The sequence below is a fragment of the Haematobia irritans genome, chromosome 3, assembly GCF_050003625.1.
Source record: "Haematobia irritans isolate KBUSLIRL chromosome 3, ASM5000362v1, whole genome shotgun sequence".
NCBI classification, from domain to species: domain Eukaryota; kingdom Metazoa; phylum Arthropoda; class Insecta; order Diptera; family Muscidae; genus Haematobia; species Haematobia irritans.
Genome location: NC_134399.1, coordinates 214,343,529 through 214,361,147, shown reverse-complemented (window position 1 = coordinate 214,361,147; position 17,619 = coordinate 214,343,529). Strand labels below are relative to the sequence as shown.

At 31.5% G+C, this 17,619-nt stretch overlaps 1 protein-coding gene across 2 annotated transcripts in view; it reads left to right on the top strand.

Moving 5' to 3' along the window:
• Positions 1 to 622: 622 nt before the first annotated feature.
• The window catches only part of Grip (Glutamate receptor interacting protein), a 186,548-nt gene continuing 169,551 nt past the window's right edge, over positions 623 to 17,619 (top strand). For both annotated transcript variants that reach the window (XM_075302746.1, XM_075302745.1), the window contains exon 1: positions 623 to 871. In XM_075302746.1, the coding sequence (XP_075158861.1) occupies positions 751 to 871 (121 nt within the window). In that variant the 5' untranslated portion in view covers positions 623 to 750. The remainder of the gene's footprint in view (positions 872 to 17,619) is intronic.

Sequence of the window (17,619 nt, the reverse complement as noted above, 5' to 3'; positions counted from 1 at the left end):
TTTTAAAGTGAGTTACTGCGTAAGTGTGTTTTGTGTCGATGCTGTAGTAATCACCCCATCCCTTGCTGCCTTCTTCATCTTCATATGGTTTGTTTCGGTGATTTCCATTTCAAAAACAACAAAAAAGGGGGATTTTTTCCTAACCCCTCGGGTAAATATCGCATCATCATAGCCAAAAACAACAAAAGCAACAAAAATTTAACAACAGACGGTAGCTTCGACAAAATTTTTCTTCTACTAAAGAACAAAAATCCTCCTCTTTGCCACTAGACACTAGAACGATTGTCGTTCGAGCTAGCGACATCGAGACAGCAACAAAAATAAAAGCGAGACAAAAACGAATATTTTTAAAAATAACTGCAGTTTTTTTTCTATAAAAACGAAACAAAAACCAAAACACAAAACAACAGCAAAAATGATAACAAAACGCCATGTAGAGATTTTCTTTCTTCTATGGCCTAATGCTATGAGAGAAATAAAAGTTTGTGGTGTAAATGTGAAATAAATTCAAAATCAAAATTCATATAAATAACAAAAAAAAAATTTATATATATATATTAGATTTCTATACAGCATAAAAAAAATTCTACGTATTTTTTACAAAAAAAAAAAAAAAAATAAAAATTGTAAACAGTGCCTTTAAAAAATGTTGATTTTTTGAAAAAGAAACAAAAAAACAAAAATTTTAAATAATTTTTAAAGTTTTTTAATTTGAAAATCCAACAAAGAAAAGAATTTTTTTTATTCAAAATGAAGCTTTGGAAAACCAAAAAACCCATCAGTTGTGTTTCAGGCCGTAGTGGTGCCCTTAAAAATGAGGATAAACATGATTCAAGCAATGGGGCCATGCCATTGGCTCCCATGTTGTCGGGTAAGTTTTTGTTTTTAAATGTTTATTTAATTTTTGTACAGTGATAATTAGAATATAAGGTTTTCTGGCTAAATTAGCAAAAAATCTAAGATTTATTAAGATCAAGAAAATTACAACACTATTTTTGTAGAGTTAATCTCAAAACGCTTTTTATTCAATATTTTAAACTTATCCTTCTTCATTGAAAGCATTTGTTTAAAGTCAAATTTACGCTAACTTTTAAAGAATATATTCCAGCAATCAATTTTTTGTTACATCTTTTTGAAATGGGGAAAATTCTCGTGACCAATTTCAGAAATTTTGAATTTCTCAGAATTATCAAAAAACGACTCAATATTTTTTGCAACATACTTTTTTTTATTTTTTTTTAATTAATTAATACATATAATTTTTTTTAATATGCGTTTAAATATAGAGCACCAGTTAGATAGATAATCAATCATACACAAAAAAGTGAACCCTAAATGACATTAAAGCCAATTTAATTGTATTTTTATAACCTGCGCCACACTGTGGAACAGGGTATTATAAGTTAGTGCATATGTTTGCAACACCCAGAAGGAGACGAGATAGACACATGGTGTCTTTGACAATAATGCTCAGGATGGGCTCCTGAGTCGATATAGCCATGTCCGTCTGTCCGTGAACACATTTTTGTAATCAAAGTCTAGGTCGCAGTTTTAGTCCAATCGACTTCAAATTTGGCACATGTATGTGGTTTGGCTCAGAATAGACCCCTTTTGATTTTGCAAGAATTCGCTTCAGATTTAGATATAGCTCCCATATATATATATATATATTTTGCCCGATATGGACTTATATGGCCCCAGAAGCCAGAGTTTTACCCTAATTTGCTTAAAATTTTGCAAAAGAAGAACAATTAGTACTATAGTCAAGTGTCTCAAATTTTATTGAAATCGGTTCAGATTTAGATATAGCTCCCATATATATCTTTCGCCCGATATGGACTAATACTGTCCCAGAAGCCAGAGTTTTACCCCAATATGGTTGAAATTTTCAACAGGGAGTAGAATTAGCATTGTAGCTATGCGTGCCAAATTTGGTTGAAATCGGTTCAGATTTAGATATATCTCCCATATATAGCTTTCACCCGATTTACAGTCATATAACCACAGAGGCCAATTTTTTGCTCCGATTTAGTTGAAATTTTGCACAGGGAGTAGAATTAGCATTGTAGCTATGCGTGCCAAATTTGGTTGAAATCGGTTCAGATTTAGATAAAGCTTCCATATATAGCTTTCGCCCGATTTACACTCATATGACCACAGAGGCCAATTTTTTGCTCCGATTTAGTTGAAACTTTCAACAGGGAGTAGAATTAGCATTGTAGCTATGCGTGCCAAATTTGGTTGAAATCGGTTCAGATTTAGATAAAGCTTCCATATATAGCTTTCGCCCGATTTACACTCATATGACAACAGAGGCCAATTTTTTGCTCCGATTTACTTGAAATTTTGCACAGGGAGTAGAATTAGCATTGTAGCTATGCATGCCAAATTTGGTTGATATCGGTTCAGATTTAGATATAGTTCCCATATATATGTTTTTCTGATTTCGACAAAAATGGTCAAAATACCAATATTTTCTTGTAGAATCGCCACTGTTTAGTCGAAAAGTTGTAAAAATGACTCTAATTTTTCTAAAATTCTAATACATATATATCGAACGACAAATCAAAAATAAACTTATGCGAAGTTTCCTTTAAATTGCTTCAGATTTAAATGTTTCCCATATATTTTTTTACTAACATTGTGTTCCACCCTAGTGCATTAGCCGTAGAAGTCCATCAAATTCTTTCCAGATCGAGTGATATTTAAATGTATGTATTTGGGACAAACCTTTATATATAGCCCCCAACACATTTGACGGATGTAATATGGTATCGAAAATTTAGATCTACAAAGTGGTCCAGGGTATAATATAGTCGGCCCCGCCCTACTTTAGACTTTCCTTACTTGTTTGTTATATATTTTTTGAAATGGGGAAAATTCTGGTGGCCAATTTCAGAAATTTTGAATTTTTCAGAATTAGCAAAAACGACTCAATATTTTTTGCAAAATTTTTTTTCTTTTGATTTTTTTAATAGAATACCTCACACGAAGTTTATATATAAATATATATCTTTCAAACTACATTGAAAGGAATATTGACATACTATAAACAATAATTTTAAGCCGTATGTTCGACTAGGCGGAATCTTATGTACCCAGCATCATGGAAACTTGAATTACTTGCGTTGTGGTAACTCTAGCCGGTGTCTTAACCATTGTGCACTCCTTGGATAAGTACCCTTTTGAACGTGCGGATTATGGAAATATTTTATTTTTATTATTATTTCCTAAAAAATATACATTTCGTCCCTGTAATGGATAAATAAAAGTTTCAAAAAAATATCCAATAACTAAAAGAATAAAAATTAAAATCAACGTTGTGTCAAATTGGCCCAAGGAGTGCGTGCACAAGGGTTAAAAATTCTTGACATTGTCTTCTAAATTTTTCGTTAGTAGATATGAACCGAACCGATCAGCAGGGTCGAATCAAATTTTCTCTTGGAAATTTTGAAAAAGTCGCAAAAAAGTCGCATACTCAAAAAGAAAAACGTCGCATAATAATAAAAAAAGTCGCATTTATTTGTGAGGTCTTTTTATTACAAAAAATGCTCTATAAATCAACACAAAAACAATAAAGGAACAGTCTCTTTAACATAAAGAGGTATTTTAACAACTTATAGTATAATAAAATCCAGTAAATCGTAAACTTGAAATAAAGTAAAAATTGTTTTTTACTTCTTCCTAAAATTAGCAGAAATGTAGGAGAACACCATCCAGTGTCAATTTACCATTAGCCAATTAAAATAACAAAAATATTTATGTTTTATACTACACTTCTAATTGACTCTGTGAAATATATTCCACGTATTATTTGTTTATGGCTAATTCTTGCAAGATTTGACTGAGGAAAATTCCTAGCAAAAACTTGCAACTTCTCAAATTTCAAATTTGATTTCACAATGGCTCACTTTTTCTGGCTTTTTGGAGTAAACGAACGTCTCCAGTAAAAATTTACGATAATTATCAAAAATTAGTGGGTACTTGAACGGGGCTATAGGAGCTACACCGTGTAGGTTAGGTATCGTATGTTAAGTGTTTGATACCATACGTGATTTACATCTCTCTTAGTAATGAATGCTTCTATGTTTAGCTCAATGACAATTTGTCATTGAAAAGTGAACTCTTTTTTTTATAGCCGAGTTCTGGCGTCTCACATTGCGTTGAAGTACTTCGAGAAGCTTTGAAACATTCAGCATCCACCGCAGACACACATTTTACTCTTTGGTCGAAACTGGGGTTGAATCTATGACCCTTTGTATACAAGGCGGGCTATTGCACAACGGTGGATTCGCGTAAGGCGCACGGCGATGAATTCCCACTTATAAAAATTGCTTAAAAGTTAAGCACTTCCCTTTTGTGCGACTTTAGTCGCATGCGTGCGGAGTGTAGTTCAATGACTTCCTATTTTGTGACGGTTTCTCAAATGGCCAAGATAGCCTCTTCACATTGTCCATGTAAATTATCATCTACTAGTTGCCTAAAAACATCATCTACAAGCAAAGAAAAACAAAAAACCTGTACCGAAAACGTTTTTCTTTTGTTAGAGTTTTTTGAACTTCTTTGAAAATTTTAAACTTTTCTCAGCAAACAAAATCGTTTGTTACAAATTTTTTATTAAAAAAAAAACATTATTTTGAACCAACAACACAGTCCATTTCGTTTAATTCAAGCATTGTTCTTTTCTGAATTTAAGTCTTTAATAGGATATATTTTACAGTATGTAATGTTGAAGACCTTTTCGGAATCTTAAGAACGTATCTGGAATATATGTAAAAAAAACAATTTTTTGTTTTCGGTCGAAGCAGGGATCGAATACAGGACCCTTGGTATGCAAGGCGGACATAGCAAGCACAGCTCCACGGCGCCCAACTAAATATATGTTTCTTATAAAAAAAGTTTGTTTAATCGGCTCGTGGGCGTCGCAAGTTATGCTATATAAATATAACTTATATATATAATTGTCTATTGATGACAATAACAGCTGCATAGCTCAGTGGATAGTTTGTTGGCTTACAAATTGCATGGTCCGCGGTTCGATTCTCCGTCCAGGCGAAAGGTAAAATTTAAAAACTTTATAAAAACGAATTTCTTCTACATTGTTTGTATTACAGAAAAAGGTGCTAAGAACTAAAAAACCTCGTGGAAGTGAGAAAGATGTGAGGAAAAATGCAATTAGCCAGAAAATATTTTTTTTGAGTTAGTCTGCATGAAATTGTTTTTACGTCCTGGAAAAGAATAAACGTTTATCACAAAAAGTATATACTTTTCTTCCAAACAATCCTCCTTAAAGCAAAAAGCAAATGTGAAACAAACTTTGTTTGTCTAAAATTTCGTTTGGGAGGAAAGAATTATTTTTTTGCGTGTACCAATTATTGGCTTGTTATAAAATAACAAGTATATACGGCCGTAAGTTCGGCCAGGCCGAATCTTATGTACCCTCCACCATGGATTGCTTAGGAACTTCTACTAAAGGCTGTCATCCACAATCGAATTACTTGGGTTGCGATAACACTTGCCGATGGCAAGGTATCGTAAAACTTTTTAACACTGTCTTCTAAATTGTAAGTTAGTCCATAAGGGGTATATATTAAACAAAAAAAAAAAAAGGCCGATTAAATACGTATATAATTCAGTTTGACAAAATTTTCTATAGAAATAAAATTTTGACAAAATTTTCTATAGAAATAAAAACTTGACAAAATTTTCTATAGAAATACAATGTTGACAAAATTTTCTATGGAAGTAAAATGTTGACAAAATTTTCTATAGCAATAAAATTTTGACAAAATTTTCTATAGAAATAAAATGTTGACAAAATTTTCTATAGAAATAAAATGTTGACAAAATGTTCTATAGAAATAAAATGTTGACAAAATTGTCTATAGAACTAAAATGTTGACAAAATTTTCTACAGAAATAAATTTTTTACAAAATTTTCTGTAGAAATAAAATTTTGACAAAATTTTCTATGGAAATAAAATGTTGACAAACATTGCTATAGAAATAAACTTTTTACAAAACTTTCTATAGAAATGAAATTTTGACAAAACTTTCTATGGTAATAAAATTTGACAATTCTTACATGGCTGTTAGAGGCCATATACTAACGAAATGTACCAAATTTCAACCGCATCGGATGACTTTTGCTCCTCCAAGAGGCTCCGGAGGTCAAATCTGGGGATCGGTTTATATGGGAGCTATATATATTTATGGACCGATTTGGACCAATTTCTGCATGCTTGTTAGAGACCGTATACTAACATCAGGTACCCAATTTCAATCGGGTAGGATGAAGTTTGCTCCTCCAAGAGGCTCCGGAGGTCAAATCTGGGGATCGGTTTATATGGGAGCTATATATATTTATGGACCGATATGGACCAATTTTTGCATGGTTGTTAGAGACCGTATACTAACATCAGGTACCAAATTTCAACCGGATCGGATGAATTTTGCCCCTCCAAGAGGCTCCGGAGGTCAAATCTGGGGATCGGTTTATATGGGGGCTATATATAATTATGGACCGATATGGACCAATTTTTGCATGGTTGTTAGAGACCGTATACTTAGACCACGTACCAAATTTCAACCGGATCGGATGAATTTTGCTGCTCCCGAAGGCTCCGCAAGCCAAATTTGGGGATCGGTTTATATGGGGGCTATACGTAAACGTGGGCCGATATGGCCCATTTTCAATACCATCCGACCTACATCAATAACAACTACTTGTGCCAAGTTTCAAGTCGATAGCTAGTTTCGTTCGGAAGTTAGCGTGATTTCCACAGACGGACGGACAGCCGGACAGACGGACGGACAGCCGGACAGACGGACGGACGGACGGACATGCTTAGATCGACTCAGAATTTCACCACGACCCAGAATATATATACTTTATGGGGTCTTAGAGCAATATTTCGATGTGTTACAAACGGAATGACAAAGTTAATATACATCCATCCTATGGTGGAGGGTATAAAAACTTTGTAAATATCTTACAAAACAAGTCCAATAGAATCTAAAGAAGTTCTTGATCCTGCATACTGCTGCTGCTGCTGAAGAAGAACATAAACATTTTTAAAAGAAAAATTTAATTAAATTCTTAATTGCGCGTACGAATGCCATAAATTCATTAAATGCAATTCACACCATACCAAAATCCATAATCATCTACATTCTAGACATCACATTGTCTAACCAACACCCAAGCAAATGTGAGAAAAATTGCACGTCCTCACATTTTACAAACACTCATGCACGCACACATACACATTACCAAATCGAACCATTAACGAATGTAATTTGGTCTATCCTGTAAACTCATACTCTTTGAGTGATAAGTATAAAAATCTACCCTCTCATTTTTCTTCCCTTTCCTATGCACCTAAAAACGTACTGCAGCATGCCAAATTGAACACCATTAAGAAACTTCATCAGCCTTTCTTCAAATCTACAAACACAAATTCATCTTTTACTCTTACTCACTCTCTCTCTTACTCTCTCTCTATCACACAATTATAGATTTGTACACTCGTATGCCACCCATCCATTCAGAATCAGGAAGTTAAGAAATGCGAGTGCATTCTGCATTCTTTTCGCTAAATTAAACGGCATTCTTTATATTGGATGAATGTTGGCGGTCGGGCGGCTAGCTTTTTATGATGGCAATATCCACCAGATAACGTCTATAATAGACCATATAGTTAGCCCCTTTTTATATGAAACTTTGTTGTAATTTCGTTCCAGACGAAAAAAAGAATCTCTTTAGATTTTAATCAAATCTTTATCGTGTCTATTCTATTAGCAATTGTATTATGGCATTGTGGCAAAGTGGTTAGTATGATAAGTACTCGCAAAGAGTATGTGAGTATTTGGAGTAAACTTCCAAACACAATTAAAACGTTGGGAGTCATATATAAAGTAATGAAAACAATTTTTAACTAGTTTTTTTTTTTTAATAATTTAGTTTATTGAATAATTCAGCTATTATTCAGTATAAATCTAGTTTCGCCAATTTGGCTAAAATTAAGAATGTTTATACCTTCCATATTATTTAAATATATACAATAAAACCTCTCAAATTTGGACACTCTTAAAAGCGGATATCATTTAAAAGTGGACAACTTTCGTGAGAAGTTTATTATCACATTAAAATTAACCTCTCATAAGAGGACACCTCCTAAACGTGGATATGGGTGTCAAGTTCTGAGAGGTTTCACTGTAATTCGTATTTTTGGCTTTTCAGAATTTTTCAAAAGTGGGAAAGTTTTCATACCCTGCGCCACACTGTGGAACAGGGTATTATACGTTAGTGCATATGTTTGCAACACCCAGAAGGAGGCGAGATAGACACATGGTGTCTTTGGCAATAATGCTCAGGGTGGGTCCCTGAGTCGATATAACCATGTCCGTCTGTCCGTCTGTCCGTCCGTCCGTCTGTCTGTAAACACATTTTTGTGATCAAAGTCTAGGTCGCAATTTAAGTCCAATCGCCTTCAAATTTGGCACATGTGCTTAATTTGGGTCAGAATAGAACCCTATTGATTTTGGAAGAAATCGGTTCAGATTTAGATATAGCTCCCATATATATCTTTCGCCCGATATGGACTAATATGGACCCAGCACCCAGAGTTTTATACCGATATATATATACCGATATACATAACACTTAGTCGTATAGTCAAGTGTGCAAAATTTGATTGAAATCGGTTCAGATTTAGATATAGCTCCCATATATACCTTTTGCCTATTGATTTTGGAAGAAATCGGTTCAGATTTAGATATAGCTCCCACATATATCTTTCGCCCGATATGGACTAATATGGACCCAGCACCCAGAGTTTTATACCGATATATATATACCGATATACATAACACTTAGTCGTATAGTCAAGTGTGCAAAATTTGATTGAAATCGGTTCAGATTTAGATATAGCTCCCATATATACCTTTTGCCCGATATGGACTTATATGGCCCCAGAAGCCAGATTTTTGGCCGAATTTGGTTGAAATTTTGCACTAGGAGTACAATTAGTAGTATAGTCAAGTGTGCAAAATTTGATTGAAATCGGTTCAGATTTAGATATAGCTTCCATATATATTTTTCGCCCGATATGGACTTATATGGCCCCAGAAGCCAGATTTTTGGCCGAATTTGGTTGAAATTTTGCACTAGGAGTACAATTAATAGTATAGTCAAGTGTGCAAAATTTGATTGAAATCGGTTCAGATTTAGATATAGCTCCCATATATATCTTTCTCCCGATTATTTTTTTTTTTTGATTATTTTTTAAACCTCAATTAAGATTTTAATTGGAACAATTTGTGTATATCAAATTTTCAAATTTATACACCACATATCTAGTATAGTAATGGGAGCCACCGTGGTGCAATGGTTAGCATGCCCGCCTTGCATACACAAGGTCGTGGGTTCGATTCCTGCTTCGACCGAACACCAAAAAGTTTTTCAGCGGTGGATTATCCCACCTCAGTAATGCTGGTGACATTTCTGAGGGTTTCAAAGCTTCTCTAAGTGGTTTCACTGGAATGTGGAACGCCGTTCGGACTCGGCTATAAAAAGGAGGTCCCTTGTCATTGAGCTTAACATGGAATCGGGCAGCACTCAGTGATAAGAGAGAAGTTCACCACTGTGGTATCACAATGGACTGAATAGTCTAAGCGAGCTTGATACATCGGGCTGCCACATAACCTAACCTAACCTAACCTAGTATAGTAATGTATGCCAAATTTGATTGAAATCGGTTCAGATTTAGATATAGTTTCCATATATATTTTTCGGCCGATATGGACTTATATGGCCCCAGAAGCCAGAGTTTTGGCCCAATTTGGCCAAAATTTAGATCTACAAAGTGGTGCAGGGTATAATATAGTCGGCCCCGCCCGACTTTAGACTTTCCTTTTTTACTAAAATTGTGTTCCACCCTAGTGCATTAGCCAACTTAAATTTTGAGCCTATAGATTTTGTAAAAGTCTATCAAATTCTGTCCAAATCGAGTGGTATTTAAATGTATGTAATTGGGCAAACCTTTATATATAGCACCCAACACATTTGACGGATGTGATATGGTATCGAAAATTAAGATCTACAAAGTGGTGCAGGGTATAATATAGTCGGCCCCGCCCGACTTTAGACTTTCCTTACTTGTTTTTTTCTATGGTAGAGGAGAGCGTATGGGTGAAATTTCACTCTCGTGTTCACGCAATTAGGCAATGGCTAACATGCCGGCCTTGCATAATATGGTCAATTCCAGTTTCGAGCAAAAAAGTTTTTCATAGTTTACGACTCGGCTAGTGCCTTGTCATTGAGCATTCATTGATAAGAAAGAACTTCACCACTTGTGGTATCGCAATGGACTAAATAGTCTAAGTACATCTGAAATACCGGGATGCCACAATACCTAGGGTAATTTAGGCACGTTCACTAAATGGAAAGCCGTTCTCACACACGCTCACGATGGAACAAAGTTTGAAGATTCACGCTCACGCTAAAATTTGTCACACACATTCACAAACTGATTTTATTTGTCATTCACTCTAATGCATATTTATTTTAGTCTCATTCACGAGACTTATTGAATTTCCTTCACGATTCACACAATTTCGTGTAATGTGCATCCTTTTAGTCAATGGCGTGTGCTGTGTTTCGTCAGTTATCATTAAACGGAAACTCTCTCGGATTGCGGTTAAACTGAAGCAAACATTGTTTTGAAATTATTTCATGGTGGCGCTTGTTGTTGAACAAAGGCTTCCTTTTAAGTAAATTTTGTGCCCATCTTATCTCTTTCCAGAATTCATCGGATCAGAAGTCCTTCCGTCAGCTATACATTGGTTATACTTCAGTGGCAAATTTGCCACTTTTTTCAGATAGTTAGACTTTTGTGCCATTAAATGCCAAAATTTTTACATTTTATTGGCACCTTTTGGTTAAAATTTGCCGCTTTATCATTATTTTCTTTTAGGCTGTAATATTAAAATTTTGAGAAAAAAAAAACAAAAAAATTTTGCAAAAGTAGACTTTTTGACCTTTTCTAAATTTGGGAATGTAGATTTTCGACTTTGAAAAACTTACTTTTCGACTTTTGCGATTATTGAAAAGTATTGAAGAATTTGTCAGTATAAAAAGAAATTTATTTAAACTTCTTAGGGATACACAATAGCCGTAACCACCGTGGTACAATAGTTAGCATGCCCGTCTTGCATACACAAGGTCGTGGGTTCGATTCCTGCTATGACCGAACACCAAAAAGTTTTTCAGCGGTGGATTATCCCACCTCAGTAATGCTGGTGACATTTCTGAGGGTTTCAAAGCTTCTCTAAGTGGTTTCACTGGAATGTGGAACGCCGCACAGTGGGGTTTTTGATGTCAAAACAGGGAATTAATTAGAAGTAGTTTTCCCTGTTTATAGTTTTAACTTTTTTTGGGCAAATTCACTAAAAGACATAAAACCAATCAAATTTTAAATATTTTTTAGTCCACTTTTTATTTGTTTTCCATTAGTTAATTTGCAACAAAAAAAAAGAGAATGAATATCTGCTTTTTGATCTGATTCTTAACAATTATTATCATCATCATCACAATCATCATCGTCAGTAAAACTACTATATGGATCATTATCATCAACACTGGCATCAAGATTTGACTCAAATATCAACATTTGAATTGCTTCCATAGGCAAACTGTGGGGTTTCTTCTCTTTTAATTTCTCATTTCTGATATAACTGGATCCGAAGTATGTTAATTAACAGTATTTTAAATATCTCTTCATTTGATTTTTCCATAGAACATTTTCGCAAAAAATGCTCTCTAAAATTTTTAAAATCTTTGTTTCGAGCTTCTTGCGCTTCTTCCGACAACTGTCCAATCGGAAGTAAAGCGTGGTTAATTATTTCTGCTCCAAGTAATAAATATTTGTGCACGGTTGGGGACATATAGTACCAGGGGTTGAAAAATGTATTTCCATTTAATTTCAAAATGTGCAAAAAAGTGCAGAAAACTTTTTCATCTATGCTTTCAAAAGAGTTTATTGTTTTAGAAAAAATAAACTTTTTTACTTAATTTGGCTTTATTCACAACTATTTGTCGACATATTTCTCGAAATCCTCTAATTTAAAGACTTACGAGCGAAACTAAATTTCAAATAATAACACAAGTCACATATAAAAACAAAAAACACAATAATAATCTTACTAACCTGAGAATGAAGGTTCCATTATTATTTTTTTAATTATCGCTTTAGAAAACACTCAAAACTAATTTTTAAGACACCAATAATTTACATTTATATCGCACGCAAGGAAAACGTAAAATAACTCCAACTTCAAACATATATAGTGACACAACGGTACTTTTCAAAGACACAATTTTTGCCCTAGTGATGTGGAATTTTGTGTACTTTTACCGACTATAAAATTTTTTTCGGTTCTCCTAAATTTCATTTTTCAATTAATTCCCATTTTTGGTATCAAAAACCCCAATGTGCGCCGTTCGGACTCGGCTATAAAAAGGAGGTCCCTTGTCATTGAGCTTAACATGGAATCGGGCAGCACTCAGTGATAAGAGAGAAAAAATCGCTTCTGTAACATATACCCCAAACACATTTCAAGCATATATATTTTCAGGATTGGTCCAAACTAAATATTGTTTGTATTGTTCAAACATATTATGTTTCACCTTAGGCATACATGGGTAAAAAAAAAACTTGTGAAATTTTCTTTGTGTGGATATATTTTTAAGGTGCCAATTGCATACAAAATCTTTTTTTTTCTAATTCAATCACGAAATTAATTGATCCAATTAATTTTTTAATTGAAATGTTTTCAATCACAGAAATGATAGTATCAATTAAAAAATTAATTGGAGGTCAATTAAAAATTTAAATGATCCAATTAAAAAATTAATTGATACTATTAATTTTTCTGATTGATTTTTGTTTCAATTAAAAAATTGTTGAATCAATTAAATTATTAATTGAATATTTTTTAAAACTCAATTAAAATTTTAATTGGAAAAATTTTCGTGAAATTTTTTTCTGTGTGGTTACTTCCATTCTTTTACTTGGAGCATACTCTCTAGGTCTCTCTTTCTAAACACATATATGTTTATAGGCTATTTCTAAATTAATATATGTTTGCATCCAAGCATATTATATGTACAAACATTTTATGTAACATATTAACATATATGTTCCAAACATGTTATGCTAGTTTATGAACATTGTATGTTTGCACTTAAAAATATTTTGTTAAAAAACTTGAGTTCCAAACATATAATTTTTACGCCCAAACATATGAAAAACAGTCTTTTTCGTCCGTGTAGAGATTTGTCAACATAGTCAACATCACATGTTTTTTGGAGCGGAATCAGTTAAATCCAATTTTTTATCACCGATACCAAAAGAAAAAATTCTTACTTCCCCCTTTGGTTTTCGTCAATTCAATTTTTCAATTTTTAATAATTACCAATTACTTTCAATCACATCAGCATTACAATTTTATGATTTCTTATAAGAAAAAATGATTTCCCAAAACTTTGCTTCTATGTATGTATACATATCTATGCACTTTATGGGACTTCCCCGCCTCTGAAATCCCATTAATTTGAGTTTAATTCTTTATATGGAATTGCATCATTCAAACAGAAAAGGCATTTTCATTAGTTCACCATTAGATTTGAAACTTAAATCAAGTGGAGGGTTTTGCTACTGGTGTTTTGCTACTACACTACTCTGACTCCTGGTTTCTTCTAGAGCTCTCTCTTACACACACACACACACATAAGAGATGAAACCACACAATCCAACACATTGGGTGTCATTTCGAATTTAATTTAAATTTATAGCCATTTATTGGGCTTTAAGCTTCTTCAACGAAACGCACATACACACACACACAAACATCACTCGTAAATACTTTAGTCGTACTCGCATCATCAGTTGATTGCCTTTATGGGATTGTTTATGACCCCTTGGGCGGCTCGTGTATGAATTGAGACAATTTCAAGTGAATTGCGTAGAGCGTTGCAACAAAGCTATCCATCCGTCTGCATCCATTGTCAGTAGCAGCAACAACAACAGGGTGCTCATTCATTCCTCCCTGAGTATTAACATTTCTATTAATGGACCATTTGTCTGGTGTGTCATTAGACGCGAAGTTGTAGAGCAAAATCCTACAATGCTCTTGTTTAGCTTGAAAATGATATTGAAATTTATTCGATTCAGATTTGTCCGAATCATAATTTACATGAGTTTTGTTTAGCTTTATTGACCGCCAAGAACATGTTATTGTTGTTGTTGTGTTATATGGGGCCCCAAATGGTTGACATTTGGAATTGTGATTTTTTTTTGCTATTTTAAGACTTTACGCATGCCAATTGTTATAATGAGTAAATTTAATTTTAAAATGATGATGCACATTACTTTTTATTTTTTCATTATTTTTTAATAAGCGATAAAAGCGATTATGATTTAAAAGTTTTAGCAATCTCTTAAAAATATATTTAATAAATTTAGATTTTATTAATCAAAGTGGTTTGAGATAAATGCTAAGGACCCGTATTGTACACTGTAAAAAAAGCATGGCAAGCCTGGTTCGAAAGATTTTGTCTTTGCAGTAATCTACCAAATTTAAAAAATCTTTCTTTTTGAAGTTTTTGTCAAAATTTTATTTCTATAGATAATTTTGCTAACAATTTTATCAGTTGATTGCCTTGATTTTGCTAACAATTTTATTTCTATTGAACATTTTGCCAAATTTTTATTTCTATTGAAAATGTTGCCAAATTTTTATTTCTACACTGAAAGAAGAGTTTTCTTTTCCGATGAACGAAATTTTAGACAAGCAAAGTTTTCCTTTGTCACAAAAAAATTTTCGTTAAAAGCAAATAAAAAACTTTAAAGACTAACGTTGAATCTCTTATTATAAATCCGCGTTTATTTGCTCTAAAAGAAAATCCTGTGTAAGAAAGGAGAATTTCGTTTGTCTAAAATTTCGTTCCGGAGGAAAGTATTTTTTCTTTGGGTGTATAGAAAATTTTGCCAGAATTTTATTTCTATAGAAAATTTTTCCAAAATTTTATTTCTATAGACAATTTTGTCAAAATTTTATTTCTATAGAAAAGGTTTGCAAAATTTTATTTCTATTTTGCCAAAATTGTATTTCTATAGAACATTGTGCCAAAATTTTATTTCTATAGAACATTGTGCCACCATTTTATTTCTATGGAAAATTTTGCCAAATTTTTATTTCTATAGAAAATTTTGCTAAAATTTTATTTCTGTAGAAAATTTTGCCAAAATTTTATTTCTATAGAAAATTTTGCCAAAATTTTATTTCTATAGAAAATTTTGCCAAAATTTTATTTCTATAGAAAATTGTGCCAAATCTTATTTGTATAGAACATTTTTGCCAAAATTTTATTTCTATGGAAAGTCTTGCAAAATTTTATTTCTATAGAAAATTTTGCCAACATTTTATTTCTATAGAAAATTTTGCAAAATTGTATTTCTACACACAAAAATTTTTTTTTCTGATTCAATCACGAAATTAATTGATCCAGTTAATTTTTTAATTGAAATGTCTTCAATTATGAAAATGATAGTATCAATCACAGTTTTAATTGGAAGTTAAAAATATACTTGATTAAAAAATTAATTGATTTTATTAGGAATTTTTCAATTAATTTTTTTATTGATTCAATTAAAACTTTAATTGATGTTGAATGCAAAACTCAATTAATTTTTTCCATTACAAACGTAACTATTTTCAATTACTTTCTTAACTGACTTAGTGTTTTTAGTTTGATTAAAAATGGATAGTTTGATATAAATTTTTACTTAAAAATTAAAAAAAAAACGTCGATCGCTTTTTTTAAGTGACTTAGACTTCCGAGTTTGATTAAAAACTTAATTGTATCAATTAATTTTTTAATTAAGAGTTTTAAAATGTTCAATCATTGACATAATTAGCTTAATGTTTCTATCTTGATTAAAAAGTTAATTGTATCAATTAATTTATTAATTGGAAAATTTTTCAACTTCAGACAACTTTTTAATTGGAAATATTTTGGTGATATTTTTTTCTGTGTATACAAAATTTTACTTAACATTTTTGCAAATATTTTTTTCTATAGAAAATTGTGCCAAAATTTTAGTTCTATAAGAAAATATTTCCAAAATTTTATTTCTATAGAAAATATTGCCAAAGTTATATTTCTATAGAAAATTTTGCCAACATTTTATTTCTATAGAAAAATCTTTTCAAAATTTTATCTCTACAGAAGATTTTGCCAAAATTTAATTTCAATAGAAAATTTTGCCAAAATTTTATTTCTATAGCAAATTTTAATTTCTACAGAAACTTTTCTCAAAATTTTGTTTCTGTAGAAAATTTTACCAAAATTTTATTTCTATAGGAAATTATGCCAACATTTTAGTTTTATAGGAAATTTTGTCAAAATTGTATTTCTGTAGAAAATTTTGTCAAAAATTTTATTTTTATAGGAAGTCTTGCCAAAATTCTTTTATAGAAAACTTTGCCAAAAGTGTATTTTTATAGAAAATTTTGGCAAAATTTTAATTTTTACAGAAAATTGTTTCAAATTTTCATTTCTATAGAAAATTTTCTCAAAATGTTATTTCTACAGAAAAATTTGCCAACATTTTTTCTATAGAAAATTGTGTCAAAATTGTATTTCTATATAAAATTTTGCCAAAATTTTTTTCTATAGAAATGTTTCTCAAAATTTTATTTCTATAGAAAATTTTGTCAAAACTTCTGTATATATAGAAAATTTTATTTCTATAGAAAATTTTGCCAAAAATTTTATTTTTATAGAAAGTCTTGCCAAAATTTTATTACTATAGGAAATTTTGCCAAAATTATATTTCTATAGAAAATGTTGCCAAAAATTTGTTCCTATAAAATAAATTTCTCAAAATTTTATTTCTATAGAAAATTTTGCCAAAATTTTATTTCTATAGACAATTATGCCAAAATTTTTTTTCTATAGAAAATTTTCTCAAAATTTTATTTCTATAGAAAATTTTGTCAAAACTTCTATTTGTATAGAAATTTTTATTTCTATAGAAAATTTTGCCAACAATTTTATTTTTATGGAAAGTCTTGCCAAAATTTTATTACTATAGAAAATTTTGCCAAAATTATATTTCTATAGAAAATGTTGCCAAAAATTTGTTCCTATAAAAAATTTTGTCAAAATTTTATTTCTATAGACAATTTTGCAAAATTTTTATTTCTATAGAAAATTTTGCCAAAATTTTATTTCTATAGAAAAAATTTCCCAAAATTTTATTTCTATAGAAAATTTTGCCAAAATTTTATTTCTATGGACATTTTTCTCAAAATTGTATTATATATTTTGGTTATATTTTTTTCTGTGTATACAAAATTTTGCTTAACATTTTTTGCCAATATTTATACCCTTCACCACTACTGTGGTACAGGGTATAATAAGTTTGTGCATTTGTATGTAACGCCAAGAAGGAGTAATCATAGACCAACCTTTTAGTATACGGATCGGCTTAGAATTAAATTCTGAGTCGATTTAGCGATGTCCGTCTGTCTGTCTGTCTGTCTGTTGATGTA